General features: G+C 45.4%; 6 protein-coding genes across 6 annotated transcripts; 2 read left to right on the forward strand and 4 right to left on the reverse strand.

Annotated features, from left to right (window-relative positions):
* Positions 1 to 356: 356 nt before the first annotated feature.
* On the forward strand, positions 357 to 3,546 carry L199_001623 (aconitate hydratase, mitochondrial; the record flags this gene model as incomplete). Its single annotated transcript, XM_064887376.1, has 7 exons — positions 357 to 668; positions 856 to 1,332; positions 1,620 to 1,871; positions 1,941 to 2,411; positions 2,491 to 2,998; positions 3,089 to 3,195; positions 3,277 to 3,546. The coding sequence occupies 7 exons, from the start codon at positions 357 to 359 to the stop codon at positions 3,544 to 3,546; spliced, it is 2,397 nt and encodes a 798-aa protein (XP_064743448.1).
* Positions 3,547 to 4,002: 456 nt separating this feature from the next.
* On the reverse strand, positions 4,003 to 6,391 carry L199_001624 (uncharacterized protein; the record flags this gene model as incomplete). Its single annotated transcript, XM_064887377.1, has 13 exons — positions 4,003 to 4,060; positions 4,144 to 4,229; positions 4,294 to 4,384; positions 4,464 to 4,474; positions 4,565 to 4,654; positions 4,732 to 4,861; positions 4,921 to 4,965; positions 5,050 to 5,130; positions 5,247 to 5,765; positions 5,831 to 5,943; positions 6,026 to 6,135; positions 6,214 to 6,233; positions 6,306 to 6,391. 13 exons carry the CDS (start codon positions 6,389 to 6,391, stop codon positions 4,003 to 4,005), a joined length of 1,440 nt encoding a protein of 479 aa, XP_064743449.1.
* Positions 6,392 to 6,810: 419 nt separating this feature from the next.
* L199_001625 (uncharacterized protein) lies at positions 6,811 to 10,908 on the forward strand (the record flags this gene model as incomplete). The annotated part of the gene is made up of 5 exons (XM_064887378.1): positions 6,811 to 6,993; positions 7,049 to 8,549; positions 8,650 to 9,755; positions 9,824 to 10,333; positions 10,435 to 10,908. 5 exons carry the CDS (start codon positions 6,811 to 6,813, stop codon positions 10,906 to 10,908), a joined length of 3,774 nt encoding a protein of 1,257 aa, XP_064743450.1.
* Positions 10,909 to 11,381: 473 nt separating this feature from the next.
* On the reverse strand, positions 11,382 to 12,035 carry L199_001626 (uncharacterized protein; the record flags this gene model as incomplete). Its single annotated transcript, XM_064887379.1, has 1 exon — positions 11,382 to 12,035. The coding sequence occupies one exon, from the start codon at positions 12,033 to 12,035 to the stop codon at positions 11,382 to 11,384; it is 654 nt and encodes a 217-aa protein (XP_064743451.1).
* An 801-nt stretch (positions 12,036 to 12,836) lies between these two features.
* Positions 12,837 to 13,399, reverse strand: L199_001627 (uncharacterized protein; the record flags this gene model as incomplete). Its single annotated transcript, XM_064887380.1, has 2 exons — positions 12,837 to 13,258; positions 13,330 to 13,399. The coding sequence occupies 2 exons, from the start codon at positions 13,397 to 13,399 to the stop codon at positions 12,837 to 12,839; spliced, it is 492 nt and encodes a 163-aa protein (XP_064743452.1).
* A 1,621-nt stretch (positions 13,400 to 15,020) lies between these two features.
* On the reverse strand, positions 15,021 to 21,471 carry L199_001628 (uncharacterized protein; the record flags this gene model as incomplete). Its single annotated transcript, XM_064887381.1, has 27 exons — positions 15,021 to 15,053; positions 15,117 to 15,424; positions 15,483 to 15,501; positions 15,560 to 15,789; positions 15,846 to 15,919; positions 15,984 to 16,144; positions 16,200 to 16,302; positions 16,357 to 16,446; positions 16,512 to 16,585; positions 16,638 to 16,801; positions 16,858 to 17,046; positions 17,111 to 17,250; positions 17,308 to 17,743; positions 17,800 to 18,073; positions 18,128 to 18,262; positions 18,322 to 18,362; positions 18,414 to 18,440; positions 18,492 to 18,606; positions 18,657 to 19,399; positions 19,450 to 19,599; positions 19,652 to 19,794; positions 19,843 to 19,993; positions 20,049 to 20,112; positions 20,162 to 20,794; positions 20,873 to 20,983; positions 21,049 to 21,180; positions 21,277 to 21,471. 27 exons carry the CDS (start codon positions 21,469 to 21,471, stop codon positions 15,021 to 15,023), a joined length of 4,935 nt encoding a protein of 1,644 aa, XP_064743453.1.
* Positions 21,472 to 21,787: the final 316 nt, after the last annotated feature.

Below are 21,787 nucleotides of genomic sequence, written 5' to 3' on the forward strand. Positions count from 1 at the left end.
GAAGGAAGAAGAGGAAAGATGAAGGATATTTCATGATGTTCATGTATATATATAGGTATGGATCAGGTTACGCACAGACACCCTTTCACCCCGGTTGACTCACTCATCCAGAGTGATCAACCTCCACCGACCCAACTAATCTGCATAGTCTATTTGATACTCCCCTTTTAACATCGGATAATTCGGCAAGTGGCCAATCATATAAACATGTTTTCACGAGATCGAGTCCTCTGCTCTTTTTTTCGAAATAACAAAAATTATCTAGTCGTGTTGATCTTTGTTCACGCGCTTATCTTCACTTTATCTGTCCTCTTTACTTCCTCACTTGGTCGTGTGGTTATCAGTGGAGTGACAACATGGTTTTATCGTCCTCTTCAAGGGTTACTACCCTCCCAAAACGAGCCATCCGCTTATCAAGGGGATTGGCAACTCCCTCGACTTTGCCTATCAAAGATTGTACCTCGATAACACCACCTTATCCGAGATTGTTAAAGACATTGGATCAAGTGAGAGATGTGTTGCCGAAAGGAAGCAAATTGACGTTGGCGGAGAAGATATTGTATTCACATTTAAGGAATCCAGAGGAGAGTTTGGGAGGTAATGGGGGTAATGGGAAGATTAGGGGGGAGAGGTATTTGAAGTTGAGGCCGGATAGGGTGGCTATGCAGGTGAGTACTTTTGCTACGGCAGTTCGGGGTGGGATGGGGGCGTAGTATCTATCGGTAGCTTAGGATGGGATGGGGGGCAGTGTTCATATTGGTCGCTTGGGGTGGGATGGGGGGATCACTCCTCAATATAATGTAACATGATACAGTATATATATGATAAATACTAACTAATGTTCACTTTCCACAGGACGCATCCGCCCAAATGGCTCTACTCCAGTTCATGACCTGTCGACTTCCCTCGTGTGCCGTCCCAGCTTCGATCCACTGTGACCACTTGATCCAAGCTCAGACAGGTGCCGAATCCGACTTGACTCGATCGATCGAAGCCAACAAGGAAGTATTCGATTTCTTGGAAAGTGCAGCGCAGAAATATGGTATAGAATTTTGGAAACCTGGTTCAGGTATCATCCACCAGATTGTGCTTGAAAATTACGCTGCTCCTGGTTTATTGATGTTGGGTACGGACTCGCATACACCCAATGCGGGTGGTTTGGGAATGTTGGCTATCGGTGTTGGAGGTGCGGATGCAGTCGATGCTTTGACGGATACTCCTTGGGAATTGAAGGCACCATTGATCACTGGTGTCAAGTTGACTGGACAATTGCAAGGTTGGGCTACACCTAAGGATCTGATCTTGCACTTGGCTGGGAAATTGACCGTCAGAGTGAGTTATGCCGTTCAGTCTCTTTCTGTCCTTACCTTTTCGGTCAATGATATCAACCATCTTCACATTTCATCTTTCTCTGCGCAACAAGGTCTTCCACAAGGGGAGTCATCGACGATACATCTCCCGCAAATTTTCCTATTTGACTTTTTCTCTTCAGCACTGGTCATTCTCACTTTACCCTACTATTTCTCTTTTTCCATCTATAATCTTGGCATTGACTTCATCATTCATGCATCCACCGACGTTTATGGTATATGCTGATCATCAATGTCTTTCTAATTCAGGGAGGAACTGGTAGAATCATCGAGTACTTCGGACCGGGTGTACCTGCTCAGTCGTGTACAGGTCTTGCAACCATCGCCAATATGGGTGCTGAAGTAGGAGCTACCACGTCAACTTTCCCATACTCTGACAACATGCGACAATACTTGCATGCTACCGGCAGAGGACCTGTTGCTCAAGCTGCCGACGAAGCTGCCAAGAAAGGATTTTTGAGTGCTGACGAGGGAGCAGAATATGACGAGGTTATCGAGATCGTAGGTATAAGTCACTTGTCTTATCCCCAACATCAATCAATAGCTGACGATGGCTCTTGGCACGCGTAGAACCTCTCTGAACTCGAACCACACTTGAACGGTCCATTCACCCCCGATCTCGCCACCCCTCTATCATCTTTCTCTAACTTCCTCAACACCAACAAATACCCCACTACCCTATCCTCAGCATTGATCGGCTCATGTACCAACTCGTCATACGAAGACATGTCGAGAGTAGCTTCCATAGCCGAACAAGCCAAAGCTGCTGGATTGAAATCCAAAGTCCCCTTCTTAGTCACACCTGGATCCGAATTGATTAGAGCAACCGTCGAGAAAGATGGATTACAGGATACGCTCGAGAGTGTCGGTGCGACTGTTTTAGCGAATGCCTGTGGACCATGTATCGGACAATGGAAGAGAGATGAACACAAGGGTGAAGACAATGCGATTTTGACTTCGTTCAACAGGAACTTCAAAGCTAGAAACGATGGTAATCTGAAGACTATGAACTTCTTAGCTTCACCTGAGATCGTTACTGCTGTGAGTGCAAGAATATATCGTAACACCTAATTAACCGCAGTGGCAAGTAGAACTGACAATTTATTTTGACTTGCTGTAGATGGCCTTCTCTGGTGATCTGAATTTCAACCCTACAACCGATTCCATCTCCACTCCCAACGGTCCATTCAAATTCCAACCCCCCTCAGGAGACAGATTACCCCCTACAGGCTATTCAGCAGGTGATCTATCCTACGCACCTAGTCCTTCACCTACTCCCAAGCCCGAGACTGAAATCGCCATTTCACCCGAATCTACCCGTTTGGAAATACTCGAACCGTTCGGTACGAATTTCGCGGGTGGTAAAGGAGAGTTACCTCAGATGACATGCTTGATGAGAGTTAAAGGGAAATGTACGACCGATCACATTTCAGCTGCTGGAGCATGGTTGAAATATAAAGGTCATTTAAGTAATATATCGGAAAATACATTGATGACGGCCGTCAACGATGAGAACAACCAGATCAACAAAGCGATAGATATCGATGGTTCCGAAGATACGATTCCTAAGACTATGCAGAAGTATAAGAAAAGGAATGAACCTTGGATGTTGGTAGTGGATGATAACTGTGAGTTGAGGATTTTCTTTCTTTCTTTTCTCTACACCTCAAAGCTCCCATGGATTTCGCTGATCTCAACATTGATTGTGACATCGACAGACGGTGAAGGTTCAGCTAGAGAACACGCAGCTTTACAACCCCGTTTCTACGGAGGTGCAATGATCGTAGCTAGATCTTTCGCTCGTATCCACGAGACCAACTTGAAGGTGGGTCTACATTCATCTATACATACGTCAATAGGCATTGTACCATATACTGATAATTTTGTTTGTTTTTCGATGTTACAGAAACAAGGTATATTACCATTGTGGTTTATTGATAAATCCGATTACTCCAAGATCTCCTCTCACGATAAAGTTTCTACGCAAGGTTTAGCCGATATAATGGCTGGTTCTTCCACATCGGATATCGTTGTATTGAGAGTTGAGAAACCCTCTGGAGAGGTAGTCGAGGTCAAGACTAGACATACATTAAGTGCGGATCAGATTGAATGGTTGAGGTTTGGTAGTGCTTTGAATTACATTGGAGCGAAGGCTAGAGAGGCCGGTAGTGCTTAGAGTGTGTGTCGTAGATTGATAGATTGACGACGATATGGTATTGTAGGATATGAGTATATCAACTATTTTAGATCTCCTAAGGGGGTCATCGTGCATTAATCATTATGCATTATACATTATCGCTATTTTCAATTTTCATATACTGCCGCTGTGGTGGAGTACCGTTTTGGGGCGATTAACACTTTCATGTACATGTACATTGGGAATGATCATCAGGATGTCTGCGTGCGATCATTCATTATCTATAGTATAGTGTGAAGTATTGATCAAACGATATCCAAAGCTTGAAAGATAGGGATACAAATTATGAGGATAATAAAAAGCAGAAGATGGGATGAGAGAGGAGAAAAGTGGTACTATGTTATTTCAAGCTAAAAATGAATTATATATCATGTGATGATCAATTTGCGAATTGAAGAAGTTTAGATTTATCGACTTGATCAATCAATCAGTCGATCAAGTAAGTGTCAAATCAACTAATATCGTGATTATACCTAAAACAATTTCGATACCACTGGACGAGGTCGAAAATAGGAGAAGAAAGACGAAAGATCAGCCTGAAACCACTCAATCTCGCTCGGACGAACGTGAACTTACATAAGGATGATCACGATCCCTTCCAGCCTCTCCCCATGACTCGAATTGACACTTTCCTTTAGCAGTTTCAACATATCTTGTAATACCTATTCACAAAACTCATGATTAACCTGCAGCGAATCAATTATGTGTATGGTGAAGTACACGCACATCTACTCTGGCATTCAACAGATCTACCCTTTGACCTATCTCGAGATACGATCGAGCTGCTCCGTACAATGGTTCCAGATCTGGGAAAGTCCTGTACAGTTTAGAAATGATACATCAATTAGATTTGCCATTGTGATAATCGATGACATGGGATGCAATTGACAACTCACCAGAAGAACTCCTATATCAGTTACACCACCAACAAGGGACGAAGGAGAAACAATTAGCTGGCTGATTCCCTTCAACAGAGGAGGAGTGCCGATCAACTCACGGGTGAATCCAAGATTGATCCAACTAGATTTATATTTATTCTCAATATGAACAAATTCCCAATCTGTTTCATGATTTCACTTCGGGGCAACTACAAGGAATCACCACAACCATGTCAGTTAGTCGGATTACTCATATCCAACATGAGGTTCTCTGAGAGATACTCACCCCAATCTTACCCGTCTCACTGAGAGATTTGGGTATATCTTTAGTCTGTTCAATAGTCGATGTAATCAATTCTTCGAATAAAGATATTTTCACTGATTGTGACAAAGCGTGAGACAAGGAGAGTTTCGTCCTAAATGTGAAATAAACATTTATCAGCTTCTCATCCTAATAAATCTGATTGAAACTCACATGTATGAAGAACCCTTTCTCAGAGTGATTACATCGTTATATATTCTATTTTGGTCATTTCGTCATCAGCTACTTATTTCAGCAAGAATTTGCGATACTCGAGCCACTACGGTTTTTGTATATACTCACCGAGAATAATCAGCATAATAGAAATTCAGATCTTCCATTTCTACATCTTCTGTTGATAACCTTTCAATTTCAAACTTTTTGCTATACACCATCGGAAAAGAAAGTGATCAGCATCTGCCCATATCGACTCGGAGTCCAAGCAGATTCTAGCAGCGAGAGAGGGAAACAATCCAATCGAAAGTGAACATTGCACTCACATGCTACTCAGGAACCTCTTCTCTTCCTTCTCCGTCATACCCCAAATGACCACCGTCCCATATTCAAACAAGAAAACATCCGGTACCCATTCTTCTTCTTCGAAATCATCATCATCGTCCCTCTCGCTATCTGTTCCGTTTCCATTCGACTCTTCCTTATGGCTATTCGATATACGTTTGTTGGTCGTAGAGTTTGACGAGTTATTGCGAGATCCGCCAGGACGTTTGGTGAATCCAGTATGTCTCTTATTTTCATTTGAACGAGAAGGCGAAGAGGATCTTTTGGTATTTGTATTTGTAGGATAATCATTCCCGAGATTCAGCAAGTCGGCTTCAGGGATGTTATTGTTGTTCTGTATAAGAGGTTTGAGATGAGGTGATCTGAAATTTGATGAAGATGAAGTAGGAGGTGGGAGGTAAGGTGTATGTAAACATTCAGTATCGAATATTCTCGGATGGGTACGATATGATGCAGGTCGAGCTGAAAGATAAGCCTGCATTGCTGGGAGATTGTACGTCCTACATATATACACGATTTTGTCAGTACTGTATGTTTATGACCGGTGATGGATGATCGTACTCACGCTGCAGTACAGTATGCTGTCACTCGAGGTAACTTTGCCTTCTCACTCTTCGTCAACCTCTGGGCATCCCTCCTAGCGGTTCCTTTAGGTATTTGTGATAATGGGGTGTAAAACTGCAAAGAATCATCCGGTAAGCGGACAAGTCATACGTAGGTTTGAGGCGTGTATGAGATAGTTGATAGAGATCAAATTCACCTCGACACCTTCACCTTCATCGCGATTCGACAGATCCCTCTCATTATCCTCGTCTTCATCTTCTTCTGGGATGGTCGGTGTTTCAGGTTGCGTGGGGAGTACCTTGAGTTCTGTTGGCCACAGAGCAATAAAATCAGCGATCTTCCGGAAAAGAATCATTTCCAATATTTGTACAGCCTCAGACTTACTGGTTCCGAGCTTGGATGTTCTACACATCAATGAGCCATCAGCTGCTTCCTCCAAAAGAAGACGGTCAAGCACATGAGAAAACAACTCTCACCTCATAGGTTGTCTCTGTTCCCTCCTGGCTGGCTGCTGCACCTGGGCATAGGGCAGTGGGAGTGTGTTTGGTCCTTTCGGAGGCATCTTGATGATGGATCGCTTGAGCCTTGAACTTGCAGGATGTATCGAGGATGATATGTGTCTGAGTGTTATCCTCAAGCTAAAGGCCAAGAGTTGTCGATTGATATCATAACTTAGCTTGGCTTCTCAGCAGAAAACCAGAAAGGAACCCTGAATCACAATTAGGATTCATTCCTAATAGATCATTACAGCTGTGAAAGGGGGTCAATTACAACATCAAGAAGGAATTTGTAATCGATGTCACGTGGATCTCTCCTCCTTCACCTGAACAAGCTGAAGTTATTGGTTTTCGTTTTCGGTTTCAGTCAATTAAATCCATTCAGATCGATTCTTTTCTGTGCTCTAGGTTTTTACTCATCAACTTCTTGCACCTATAATCGATTGATTAATCGCCTTCGGACCGTAATAGCGTCTGCGCAAGCATGAACAAACGAGGTCCTTCCGGGCTGCCCTCAAAACCATACATGCAAAATAATGGTCCAGGACCTGCCCCCCCTCTTCCAACCGGTCCACCACCCCCTGTTCAAGCGCAACAGCAGTACTCTCAACAAGGTCAACCGATAGACCAAGCTGCTCATGCGGCCGCTTGGGCAGCCTACTACCAGGTGAGCTACGACTTTATTTCCTTTACCCGGCAAGCAGCTGACATATCTATCTCAGGCTCAAGGGATCAACCCAGCCGCTACCTATTCTGCAGGACCTCAACCTGCTGGTCCAGCCGCAGGACCTGGTACAGCTGGAAACCCCTATGCGAATTACGGCTACGGTGCTGGAGCTCAGCATGGGACATATCAAGCGCCTGTCCAACTTGGTGTGGGAGTAGCTGGACCCAGTCAACCCTTCAGACCACCTCCAGGCAATCAAGCTTATTCTCCTGCTCCTGGTGGGTACGGCCAACAATCCGGTCAGTATCCCCAACAAGCTCAAGCTTACAGCCCGAATCCCACCGCTGGATATTCGACACCTCAACCGCAAGCACCACCAATACAAGGTCAAGGTAGACCACCATTGAACCAACAACCTGGATTCGCTTGGGGTGCACAACAACCTACACCTGTTACTGGTACTGCACCAGGCTATCGACCTCCTCAACCTCAACCAACTACGACATATCCTCAGCAAGCTGGATCTGGACTCTACTATCCTCAACCTGTTCAAGGTCAAACTCCTCAACAACAGCAATTCGCTCCGACAGGTAATCAACCTTATAGACCTCAAGCTCAACATTCGGCCTATCGTCCACAAGGTGCTCGACCGCCCAGACCACCAATGTCAACCCCTCAACCTGGAGGCTTCCCACCAGCCAAACGACCAAGGTTTGATGGACCCGGCGCAACCGGAGCAGGTATGGGGATGGGAACTGGTGTGGTTAGACCTCCTAATGGTCCTATGCAAAATTCAATTAACAGACCTCCATCTGCTCCCGCAGCTTTCAACACAGGTGTGAATGGTGGTCAACCAGGTTTCAATCATTCTTCTTCTGCTTCTTCCTCTTCTCGGGGTGGTAGAGGTGCTGCGCCCATCCCAACTTCCAGGCCACCCATTCATCTGGGGTCAGGTGGCCCTCCGCCGTTTGGAATTGGATTGGGTGTAAGGGGTGGTGCGCCTTTGAGAGGTGGTTATAGTGGTAGAGGAGGGAGGGGAGGGGGGATGGCAGGTGCTCCGAGAGGTCCTAGTGGAATGATGAGGAGGGATACCAATACTCCGACTGGGGGAGCTGCTAGGAGTTCAGTGCCTCCATCTAAGAAGGATACGCCTAGGAAAGAAAAGAGAAGGGAAGAGCTGAGGACTACAATGACTGATTTCAGAATCGTTGGGATCGAGGTGAAAGGATTAGGGTGGAGTTGGGGTAAAGTTGAAGGACAAGAGGTTGAAGAAGAGGAGGAAGTGGTCAAGGCTGAAGAGAAAGACGATGCTGTCACAACAGGAGAGGAAGGGATTGAAGTGCCCTCTATCGAAAACTCGGATGTCAAAGAAGAAATTAAGGAAGCTTCTGGCACCAACGGAGAATCTGTCGATTTGTCTAAAATGGACGAGACCTCGGAAGAAGTCAAAGTAGAAGTGACTGAAACAAATGAAGCTTCTGCAGTAGCCGGGAATGATGTGATAGAAGAGAAAGAGAAGAGGGGTGAAAAGAGGAAAGCGAAGTCTCCTGATTCTGGTGTGTTTTCTGTTTCCCCCTTTCTTCACCTTTTGGCTTCAAGTCTGAGAGTTTTCCGTTCTGACTTTTGAGTAATTTTGCTGGTTTGGGCAATTTGTAGAAGAAGAGACAGCCGCTAAGAAACGCAATTCGTCATACCTCCTTACTCATAATAAACCCAATATCCCGTCTACCTCTAAGATCCCAACGTCTTCGATATTTGGATCAAACCAAAATCGATTTAGAATCTATTTCGATTCACCACCTGAATTAGATAGGATACCTAAATCCGCTCGCAGGAAGAGAGGAAGGGAGTCCTCGAGCGTTGCCCCTAGTGGAGCCGGTGAAAATGAGGTGGGAGACACGGGAGTCGTAGAGGAAGCGGAAGAGGCTCAAAGGATAAAGGAGGAAATTGAAGCTGAAGCCGAGACTCAACCCGCTCATCAGAACGGTGAAGAGGCTGAGGCTGAGCCTGAAACCCAAATTGAGGATGCTGCTGAGAAGATCGAAGTCCCTACCATCCCCGAGATGACTGCGACTGAAAATACCGAGACCCCTCCCGCTCAAAATACTGAGTCTGAAGCTCAAGCGACAGCGGCAATCGTTGAAGCACCTGAGACGACCCTAACCCTTGAGCAAGTCGTCGAGCCTGTACCAATTGAGGAGGTTGGAGACGTACCGATGACTACTGATCCAGGACAAATCCCTGCTAGCGAGACTCAAACTATCGAATCTGAACATGTAGACCCCACATCTGTCACCACCGAGCTCGAAGCCGTACCCGATGCAGCTCCGACCGATATTGAGCCACCCAACACATCTATCGATACAGCGAACATCGTTGATGCGGAACCTGTCAATGGTGAAAATTCTCGGCAAGACGAGATTGTCGAAACTGTCAACTCTACCGAGGAGAAAACAAGAGCCAGGAGACATAGTTCAGTCAGTTCAACCGATTCTAGAGATTATCAATCTACCATTGCTGGCGATCAGCAAAATTCCCAATCTCACTCACAAACTGCGGCTTCAAGTACTCAAAGATCTGTGCCTAGTACGAATAGACTATCGATCTTGTATGAAAAGAGTTTAAGGAGGATATGTATCGATTCGGACGTTGTGGAAAAAGTGAAAATTTGGAGGAAAGAAGGGAGGATCGAAGTGGAATTGAAAGATCTGGAGTTTGAGAGTAAGGAAGCACAGGAGATCAGGCTACCTAAGGGTATATTGGTAAGTCCCGTTCTCTTATCGAATAAACAAGAGGACAAACTGAATTTGTTTACTTTTACTTCCAACAGGTCGAAAGTTATGATTCGAATGATCAGAGGTATATCACCCTGAATTCAACTAGTATATCGACTTTCTTCGGTCAGCCTGATTATACGGTACCGACTGAAGATGGACAATCCATACCGCCTTTCCATAAAGTCCTATCTGCGACTGTCAACAGCCCTTCTGAAAACCAAGGTGACTCTAGTGAGGTCGCTAAGGTTAATGCAGCTCAGAACGGACAGAATGACGATAACGATATCATCGCGAGCTCCGAGCAAGCTCAAAATGTCATACATGATGAAAGTCAGACTCAACCCGCTCCATCTTCTGCTTCAAAGATCACTCTCACCGTCTACCTGAACCGCAAAAACCCACTATCAGAGCCCAAATGGTGTAGAAACAATTCGGCTGATAATTGGTTATATGAGCAATTCGGTTCGAGGAGGATAGAACAGGATGAAGAGAATGGTTTGAAAGGACTTGGATTCGGTTCGGCGGGTTGGAAAGGGAAATTGGAAGTGATGGATCCCGATCCTGTGCGTATATCATTATGACGTATTTGTCGATTCAACGATCCCAGTGAGGACGAGTTGACTACATCTGAAATTGATACTGACAAAAGTGCTGGCTTCATCAGGCTCCAACGCTCAAATCAATTCTTGAGCAATGGTCTTCCACCTCTTCGTACGGTACATCCTCAACCAGAGAATCATTCATCTCCTCACTCCTTTCATCACCTATTGAAACGATTGAGATCCTCCTACGCTTGACTAGGGGAGATCGAAATCCTGTTTATTCATCGAATCCTACATATTTCAATAAATCTTTCTCATCTACCATTAAGAAAGAATCACCTTATACAAATCACCAGACTCATATATCCTTGGCTGTTCTAGCAATGTACCGTCTCACCACAGACTTGGTGGATAAAGTATCTACTGATGAGTTAGAGAGAGAACAGGAGAGGAAGAAGTTGGACGAAAATGTTAATGATATTATCAGGAGTTTACCGCTGAATATGATCCAGAGGAGTTTGGATGGGTTGTGGAAAGAGTGGAACGCTCATAATAAAGATACAGGCAAGAATGGATCGTCCTCAAAAGATAAATAGCAAATCCCTTAGATGAGTACAGTTGGATCTAGAGGATGAAAAATAAGTGAGGGTTGGAGAAGGTCGTCAGGATGATAGCTGTTATTGTTGCAGGGGATAAATGCAATACAAGTTTTGTTCACGATCGATGGTGATGTACGTACTGTGATAGGCGTCAGTGATCATGACAGTCATAATATTAACATATTAATGGCACTCTCCTCTTGCACGTATATCTTACCAGAATGGATGAACAGCTATCTGACCGAAAGTGGCAAGCTCGTGTGAGCTCTGTGCGTGCAGCGATCGACTTTAAGTGCATATATATATGCCGCATCTCGAGAATCATCGATCACATCTCTCCATCGTGTGCTCAGGGATAAACTATCCACACATGAAAGCTATCAATCTTCTCTCCGATGATCCCATATCCATTCTAGTAATAGGGTCTCTCCTGTACTGGGACCCTAATGCGGCTGAATGACTGGATGACCTCATGGTCGAGTGCGGTATTCTCTCCAGAAGTCTAGCAAGACCTGGTCGATCGCGGTGCTGACGTTGTTGACAAAATTAGCAGCCGGTCGAAGTTGGGTTGCGATCGCAGCGTCAATAGTCATTCTGTCTGCGGCACGACTGAAACCTCCTAGGGTCCTGGTCTGTTGCATCCACGATTCGAAACTGACAGCATCATCAGGATCATTTGGGAACACGGAGAGCATTGACGAATTTTGCCGACCAAGATGTTCAGCCTCGAAGTCGATATCCAACCGAAAATTACCTTCTTCGGTCCGTTCGGCATCCCAAACGATGTTCCGCTCGAAGACCCCCGTACGAGTACTTTCCGTAGAAGATCGAGAATGGCCGCGACTGTATGCAGTGGTGGCAGCTACGGACCTAGCAGGGGTTGTAACTTGAGAGGCCCCAGAGCGGCCATTTTGGTAAGGTGTTGCACCGTTTCGGTAAGTTGAGGGCGTTTGAGCTCTCCATTGTGTAGAAGGTGTAGGAGAAGCCACAGCAGGGATACTGCCTTCCGAAGCCATATCCCGAGATGGACTCGTGGCTACGAGTGGATACCAAACCCCCCCTCGGAGTTGATGTCCGTTGACTTCCGATCCTTCCGGATATTCATATGGTGGTTGAGAGCTCATGATGTTATTACTAAGGAGTGTTGAGGAGAGAACTGCAGTAAGTCAAGTTGATTTGAGATTTGAACATATTTTTGTCGAGAAGGAATTTTGACACTATTTATACTTTGAATTCTTATCACTAACCGATCGTACCGGGCTCAGTCTGACCAATTGCGTTATACAGCACGAGAAGATCACGACCAACGACCTTCTTCTATCTTGCGACACCGGTTCAAGATGTTCCAGACATCGGGGATTGTCTGAATGTTGTGTATCTCAAGCAGTAAGAAGACCCATTCGAAGTTGCAGCACCGGTCGTACACTTATTTGCGATTCAGACAGGGGAATGTTGCACTTAGCCACAACCTCAGCTATCGTGCAGTGTCTGACCGAAGATCTGGCTATGAATCAGAAGAATTCGGTCTTTTCATGAGAAGGCTCAGCAGAGAGCGCTGATCACATCGGGCTGCTCGTTGCTTGGAATTCCCCCCGGAATCCTGACGTGTGTCACAATTTGGAATCTGAAAAGATTGACAGATTTGCAATAAACTGAAACATTCGATATCCGATCCCTTCCTGCGCAGCCGCAAAAGGGAGATGACAAAGCTCGCCTTTGGGATATCCGCTGCGGCTGAGGGTCTTCTACTGACATCTACACACAAGGTACTTCTGACCGCTGCTTCTCATAGGGTACCGCTTGCTATGTCGGTGGAATATATTAGTATGTCAGGAGCACAAACAAGCAGTAACGCGTCGATACACCCTGGGGCCGATAATCGCATATACAGTAATGATTTAGCTGAATAGACATGATTAGGCTTATCATTCATGGGAAGGCCAGACATTGGGTTCTACCAAGAACTGCCACACAAAATCCAATCTCGTATCGAGGTCAAGACTAATAGGATTTTCACCAGTATCAATTCCACCGCTGAAAATTTCGGAGCAATTCTTCTTGAACGTTTCGTCCTTTGAGTTGAAAGTAGCCTCCGCGTTCGTCAAGGTGGCTTGTTTCCATCCTTCGAGCCCCTTCTTAGTATCTCTCTCAGCAGCTTGATGCGATTTGAGTGTGATGCTACCTATTCCACCTGTTGTGCTTTCGAATGGAAATTCCAGTGTTGTTACTTCTCCCACGTAGCTGTACAAGCACTCGGCTGTTTTCGAATGGGCATTCTGGATCAGTCCACTTCCTGACATGATAAACTGATATTCGTCTGAGCCAGCAGGCCCAATATAGAAGTTTCCTAAACGTATCAGAGGTGGTGAGCTTCATTGCATTGATGCTCTCTGTTCAGTAAGCAATAGAACCACTCACGGGTACCATCGCCACTCGTGTAAAATGGATCTCGGTCGGTTCTGGTTATGGTTGGATCAGGTGGTGGCATCTTGTCTGTCAGTACATTAAGAGGAGACTGCCTATGTCAGCCCTACCACTTGTAAGATATGATATTCGAATACAACTTACAATGCGACGAGTCAGCTTTGGTGTCGGGTATTTTATAGGCAGGCCCAAGCTTGAAATATCCTTGAGAAGCTTCTTACTCCGCTGTTATAGCTGATTGTAGGGTATCCTTTCAATGTGTTCCGGGCTATATGACATCTTTTGTCAGTCAGTAAGCGTTTTGTCTAATGATTCCTGATGCCACAACTTGTGTCTGGACTGCCTTGCCCCAACCAAGAATTTTGCAAGTTTCATTCAGTCAGCCCTTGTCCTCGTCCTAGAATGATATGTTGAGGCTATCCGGTCAAGTCAGATCACTATATGAGGGATACAATGCGAGACACGAGCCCCTACGCCAAACCTCACATCACCTATGTATTGCCTTTCCGGGCAGAAATGATGAAGGCATCAACCTCGTGTGGTCCCGGATATATACCAACCTTGACCAAAGGTTGAGAGATATGAGTGGGGTTTCAACGTTTTACGGTTATGTATGTTTCCTAGTTTACCACTGTTTATCGCTATGAAAATTGACATTTCAATGGGATTTTCAATTGGCCTCTTTGTTTATTAGCTAGCATCGCTGTCATAGTCTGGAAGAGAGGTTCTCGAAAAGTTTGATTCTTCTCTTAAAAAGACATCCTCGCCAATCTCGCTGACTCTTTCTTCTCGCATTCCAGGAAACTTTCTTCGAATCTAGTCATGCAGACATCCGTTACCGGTAACTCCGTTCGTAGCATCCATCGTCATGTGGTCAGTAAGACTCCAAGTCTCATCCGTACCATCGTCAGTATTAGAAGCCTGTGATGGTCTGACAACCTTCACATAGATTCTTTCGGCGGTCGGTCGATTGTCTGCCAGATTCGTTGATCCCATCTCGTCTCGTAAGGTCTCTTGATACGGCATCGCCATCCATGTATCTCTGGTACGATCACGAGTGAACACCATCAGTAGATGACCTCATATGGATAATTTCAGAGTTCCGATCTCCCTGATTCGATCTTTCGCTTCTCGGGATATATGGAGCTAAAGTATGTCAAGGTTATATACTTTTCTAAGGACAAATTTCCATTAAGAACCATCAGAGAGAATGCTCACTGTGGCTCCCGCTCGAACACCCACCACTAGTATTGTCAGTGCTGTCATTTGTCATTGTAAAATTTTCGCCAGGTGCACGTCGTGACTCAAAGACGCAGCCCATTAGGATATATGTGATTTATGAGCTGGACGGGAAAGGGCGATGCACTGCAATTGCAGTGAGGATTTGATGTGTCTAAAGTCGCCCTTGCAGCCTTCTTCTGTTCTCCAATGATCATTTGGGACAGACATGCTCTTGCCCCTAGGGATCGAGTATGACGTGTAATGGTGATGGTGTGTACATCGCTGGTTCAACACTTGAATTGTGCCATCAGACGTATTTGCTTGACTTCGCGCATTGGGTCATATACAAGCACGATGCATGAACTAAATATCCATGAAAATGTCATCAAGGAACAAAGTATGTTGAGTAGAGATTATAAGTCTAATAAAATATGTTTAATCTGTTCAAGAGGTGAGTGATGACATTATTTGCCACTGCCAATTTGTAGCAAGAAACCCTAAATAACTCATCTTATCAGCTTTCACGTAGACCATTGAATGTAGCAAAGAGAAACACCTACCTTAGCGTCTCTAACACTGAACAACCAACACCAAGCACTATTATCCTTGTTTCCACCGCCTGCCGTTCCAGATCCTACTGTTCCATTCACCATACCACCACTCGTCTTTCTCTCCTTCACTGCGTCTCTAACTGTCTCAGCGTACCTTCGATCACCCGTCGAGATCCCTTCCTTAGTCAACAACGATCTCCAAGACTCGTCATCCGATATCCATGATGTATCGAAAGTCATTTGACATAACATTGACGGAGGCAAATCGACACCTAGAATAGGTAAAGTAGAATGGGTCTGAAGAGCAAAATCGGACGCTAATCAGGAAATACAGTAAGCTTTGCGATGGTCATCTGGCCGAATTTCCCAGCTCACCCTTCTCGTAGTATACGGACTAGACCGTGTACAGTCAGCTATACATCCATCACTCGAAGCATGTGTTAGGGGCTCACCTTAGTACCGTGCCTAAACTTTCTTACGGGTCTACCTTTAGTCCCCTTCGAAGACATAGGTTCAGGCGGAAGAAGTAGCTTGATGTCAACTTCTGCTTGTTTAGGCTCTACTGACATAGCCGCAGCTTGAGCGGATGGTATTGACCCTTCTGCTGACGCGTATGAAGCATCTATACGCCTCTGATCCGAAATAGCTATGCGGAGGTGATTGCATAGGTCGTGTCGTGAGACTAGAAGTGAGGCGATCAGTATCTATCCCGCATCCAGCAAAGGGGTAGGTATTTACCTTCCTCTTCCGATTTCCTTAAGATACTTCTTATTTTCACGACAGTTTTACTTGCTTTCGGAATTACCAAATAGCTGTGGCATGAACCGTGAGTGTCCATGTTCAATGTCTGCAATTGAGACAGATTGTAGCACTTACAGGATATTCTGTTCCTGACACTCCAGTGCGACATCTTCGACACTTCGATCATCATCATATTGCAGATCCGCCCGTATCCCAGCTCGCCATAGTTCACCTATGACATTGAGTCGTACCGATAGATCCACATGAGGGAAAGCAGCCACATAAACATCGCAACGCTACAGTTCTTGTAAGCATTTCGATGGAGGTCAAGCGGTATTATGTGCCACTCACTGCTGGACTCCAATAACCAAAAGATCTTTCATCTTCGCTAGGTTTTTCCATTAATCGACGAGATAAAGATGATTCATATTTCGATACGATACGTGCCAGTTGACTGATACTTCTGTATTAGCTTTCCAGCCAACCTCCTGAAGGAGTGATAGCTCACTCTACCGCAATGGTCATACCAACCCCGAACACTCGCCGAGATTGAGAGTGCATAGCAGGTTGTTTGAAATGCTCCAGAAGGGAATCATACCTGTTTTTCAGTCAGCCACATTACAAGGCGATTGTTTTTCGGTTCAGAGCTTGGGTCACACTCACCGCCCACCAAATGCTATGACTTCTTTCTGTTTTCCCCTTCTTACACATTCAAACATGAATCCACCACGGAAGAACTGTAAATCACCAGCATAAGCTACATGGATAGTATAATAGAAGGGAGCTTACTTCGGAATGCTTCGCCAAAGTGGGTCTGAAGACTATCTTTCTCGAGACACCGAAAGATCGAGCAAGTTTGATGACCGAAGAGATATCTTCGAATGCAGCAGCAAGTTTGCGCTTTGCCGAGGGGAGGAAGGATTCGAGTTTAGTTCGGACGGCTTCGAACTCATCTGCAAAGCTTGAATTAGCGCAAACGATGCAACAGTCAGGTAGCGCATTCGCTCACCTGCTATACAGCATTGTTCGAGCTCGTCCAGCACCGATTTGGGTAGGCCAGGTATACTACCCAATATCGATCTAGAGTGAGAGGCGTTCGACACAGGATGACTCGCGCCAAGTTTTTTAAACTCATGTAACACTTTCCGACGTGGTTTATCCGGTCGATCGGGCACGATGTTGAGTATGGTTTCCAGAACTATGTACGTTATGTTGGTGAGCTGTTCGAGTTGATTGAATAGAAGCCTAAATGCTCGACTCACCACTCTCATGGCTGATATGGAAATCATATTCTACTGAAGAAGATCCTCTCATCCCTCTAAATTCGGATATCACCTTGTCTACTACTTCCAGCAATTCTGCTTCAGCGGCTCCTGATCGGAGAGGGGAAAGGATATCAAAGCTATGGTAAGGATTGGGATCAGATAAGATTCCATCTTCGAAATGGAGTTGAACTTACCTCAACTCCCCAGATACTAATGGTTGACCTCCAACTTGATCATTCATATACCTTCGCCCGACATGATATCGCTTTATTCGCTCTATCTGACGTCTTGTCGCTGATCGTGCCATAGCCAGCAGGTCAGATGAAGGCAACTGCACCACCTGCCCAGACCTTTCCAGTAGTCTGACGGGGTCCAGTCCAGGAAAGGTATTGAGCAGTGTAGTTTCAGGCATTAACAGTGGCAAATAGCTTTCTACTGCACCATGACGCTGAAGAAGCTCGACAAGTCGTTGGATGACCACCGTTAACCACACTTGCAGCTGATCATCTGAGTCATTGTCATAAGTATAATCGACCAGACGGTGGTCAACATCTGCTATGTTATGGTTGGACTTGTCGAATAAAGCATTCAGAAGTGGTTGGTACTGGGAAGATTTGGGATCCGTGAGTTCTGGTCAGACGATATTTGTCAGTAATTGGCACTCGATGTCTCAAATGGTGACTCACCAATGATAGCAGCGTCCCAGTCTTCTTTCTTCTTCTCCGGCGAAGGTAGAAGAGGGCTTCTCAACAGCTCAGTAGCGCTGAATCTTTTTGACGGATCATGAGCGAGCAATCTCGTTACTATTTCTCTCTCATTGTGTTTGTGAGTTGATGGCCAGCCTGGCGGGAAGGTTATGGAGGGTTGTCGAACCGCATTCAATATATGGACCCTTTCCATAGTGGTTTTGAATGGATAACACATCTCGAAGAAGATGATACCCAGAGAGTACATATCGGCCTACAGACTCAAGTTAATATGCACAGTAACGACCGTCGCATGCACAAGACTGACCTTCTCGTTGTATGATCGAGAGATAGCGACTTCGGGGGCGATGTATAAGCTGGTCCCGATATTGGAAGTACGATCCACTTCGTCAGCAAGTGTAGCTGGGCCCGAAGCCACTTCGATAGCGTTCATTTCTGTCGTCTGCGCGATGGAAGTCATGAGCGCAATTACAGCGCAAGTGCAAGCTTCCACTAGCTCACCGACAAACCAAAATCCGCAATCTTGACGTTCCCGTCGCCATCTAAATCCCAACGTCAGTCATTTCTGGGCGCTTGAGAGGTACACAACTTACCAAGCAGGATATTGGAAGGTTTCAGGTCTACGCTTAAGCATGAGCGGATATCTATTGCCTTTGTGAAAACCCACTTACCTCGATGGACGATTCCAAGAGACGCCATGTGAGCCAGAGCTGACAATACTTGTCGGAGTAATCGCCAAACTTCGTCTTCTGTCAATCCAGCCGTTATTGCTTCTCGGAGCGTTTGCTTATGATCACGCTTAGCTCTCATACTGATCAGGATAGGACATTGCTTACTTTCTCCACGAACTCCATCTGAATATACAATATCCTCTGAACGTTCCCGTCATCGGTGGTAGCATCGGTCACAGATGCAGAAGGTTTTGGAGGTATGGGTATATTTAATGATCTTCCTCTTTCTCTCATTTCTGAAGGATCAGCCGCTGTGGAGGCATCACTATCGCTCTCGCTATCACTATCATCGTCATCACTGTCCTCGTCCTCGTCGTCATCCTCATTCGCGAACCTGATCCTGGGAAAAGAGGCGCTTCTAGACTGATCCCTTCTCGAGAAGGAAGCATCATCAAAATCTAAAGCAAAGATATCTTCTTCCGTCGAAGTACTTGTCGGAGCAGGTCCAGGAGTGGAATCATCAGCGGTGGGAGTGAGTTGAGGTGGGTTGGCATCTTCCAACCAACAGGAATAGTATCGCACTATATGCTGATGGTTCACACGTGACAAATTATTGACTTCCCGATACACCTTGGCTTCATTGTCTTCCGGGCGCAGTTTGACTTTTTTGATAGCGTATGAACGTCCATCCAATTTGTTTCGGGCTTTGACAACTTCACCAAATCCGCCTTTACCCAGAAATTCAACTTCCTCGAAATCGGTTCTGTACCTCGACAGTCTGGGAGCCAAAGGCTGCGGTGTACTTGGTAGGTATCCAAATAATCCTCTATTGTTGACGGGAGAGATACCTAAATAGCTCTGAGTGAGGTCGCTCGGACCACCGGATAGGGAGTTATGTGGGGCATGACCTGCTTATAGCGTCAGCTATCGTGCTCAGATAGATAATAAGGTGGCATACCGCTATGCGTTCGTTTGAAACCTCTTCTTGTGGTTTCATCTTCAGCAGCTCTCAGCCTAGTTAATGTGTCATCCGCTGACAATCGTTTCTTTGGGTTCTGATTCAGAAGACCCGTGAGGATGTCCCTCAGGGAGTCGGACAGACCGGGTGCTACGCGTAATTAGCTTAATACGGTCGAAAAAACAATGAGCGACAAACTCACCATGCTGTAACAAGGTTGGAAGATTATGATAATTCCGCAACGTCTCTGGTCCATACATCAGCTGCAATAGGAGCAATCCGACATGCCATAAATCTCTTTGCTTGGAATATGTGTGTGGCGAGTCTCGCTCATCGGGTGATATCCTAAACAATCATCAGATAGCGTTATCACTGAAGGATCAGAAAACTTACCACTCCTCCGGTATGACCTCGACTTTGGTTCTCAAAAAGGTGTTCGAGCGGTGCATATCGACTATCCGTCTTGAATAGCCTGTCCCAGCCAATTTGATCACCTTATCTCCGTTAGACCCAGTAGATATCAGTGTAAAATCGAGATCGATCTCTAAACAGGTTCAGGTAAGTTACATGGTGACTGCGATATTGGGAGAAGAACTCACGCCGCTGAGTGGCATTCCTTGTGTGAATCTCGCTGAGACCGAGGAGCACTTGAGCTATGTATTCCTGTGAATAGAACATCAGTCGTGATCCAACTGGTAACACTTCAACTCACTCTAGCTAACTCTTCCCCAAAGCCTTCCCTAGGTACCCAGCTTCTTAGTCTTCCACCCTCATTGGTCGCTTCTGTCATCAAAATTAACCTTTCCCAACCTTTTGGACTCTTACACCGTTTGACTGCATATACCTTGAGCACATGTTCTGATTTTATCTCTTTCACACGTAGAGCTTCCACTGTGCATGCGTCTATCCTTTTGGTCCCTTGGGCAGTGAGATAGTAAGGAGCGGCAAAGTCGATGATTTGAATGTTTAGGCAGGGCGATGAAGCCTTGACAAAGTTACTGTTGGAATTTTGATCTTCGTTTCTGGCCGTTTCAGGTTCGGCCATATAGTTGGTCCATAACACTTCTTTCTTTCCGCCAAACAGGATCCATCTTTTCCAAGATCCCTCATATCCGTCCACATTGATTGGCTGATCCAACTCTAGGAGCCGACTCTCCAAGTCACCCACATCCAATGTAGCTAAAGATTCCTGTCTTCGACGTTCTTCTTGTTGCTGTTTCACCTGGTCAACAGTCTCTTTCTTCTGGATCATGTTCGCTTGAATCTTCTCATGAAGATATCGGTTGGTCTTCGCTTCTTCTCGTTGTTTGTTTTCTTCCTCCGTAAGTCTTGAGGCCTCTTCCGCCTACAGCAAACAGTAGAACGTCAGTCAGATTGGATGACAAGTCTGACTTGGTTGATATGAAAGGGCTGAATGACTCACTGCTCGTTGAGCTTCCTCCCTCCTGGCTTTCTCTTCCATTAGATTGACATCACCAGGACTAGGTAAAGGAGCATGGTTATCGGTTATGAAATCTCGTACTGTGTCGATGAGCTAATTTTTCCGATCGAGAGGCATCAGCGCCATGTTCACTTCTTTCTCCTTCATCGATGGCTTACCTCAAAGATCATAGCTTCTCCTACTTTGGATTTGGCTTTTTCTTGTACGAGTGTATGTAAACTTTGTACATGTTTGGCTGTGAGGTATTCAGGAGATCGAAGCGACAAGGGTGGAACTTGTTGGGGATATGCCTACGGATATGTCATCAGTGCTATCTTCATACCATACTGCAAATGCTACGGATATCATCGGGAGGGGTAAACGATAAAAGCAAACCAACTACTTACACTTATCATTTTACCTCTCAAGACAACGCTGACTCTTTCATCTTCCATACTCTTGATGGTGACTTCCCACCATCCACCATCTAGCTCGGTACCCCATGCAGTCTTCTTAGGAGGGACATCATGCCATTCGTCCGGATAGATAGCTCGAAGGCTTTCGAGCTCTTCTTCCTGAAGGGCTTTATTAGCCTCAGGCATGAGTCATTGGTGGTTTTACGTCAAATCAGGTATATATACAGGTAGTTCAGATGCAAGTCACAGTATCTGCAGTACAGATCTAGGACTGCGGCTTGGTATGGAGGAAGAAAGCAACAGAGGATGAGTCGAAATGGGCGTGAATGATAACAGCATCAACATCAACAACTCAAATCTTGATCCGACGGAATGTGATGACATCATCACCTCATCCACAATCCATCAAGACACAAGTTGGTTTAGGTCTGTTTATGGACATCTCTCATCTTCATGACAAATCTTCGCTGTGGCCAAATGTTTGTCACGTATTATGTCAAGA

This window comes from Kwoniella botswanensis, chromosome 1, assembly GCF_036426115.1.
Source record: "Kwoniella botswanensis chromosome 1, complete sequence".
In the NCBI taxonomy this organism is placed as follows: domain Eukaryota; kingdom Fungi; phylum Basidiomycota; class Tremellomycetes; order Tremellales; family Cryptococcaceae; genus Kwoniella; species Kwoniella botswanensis.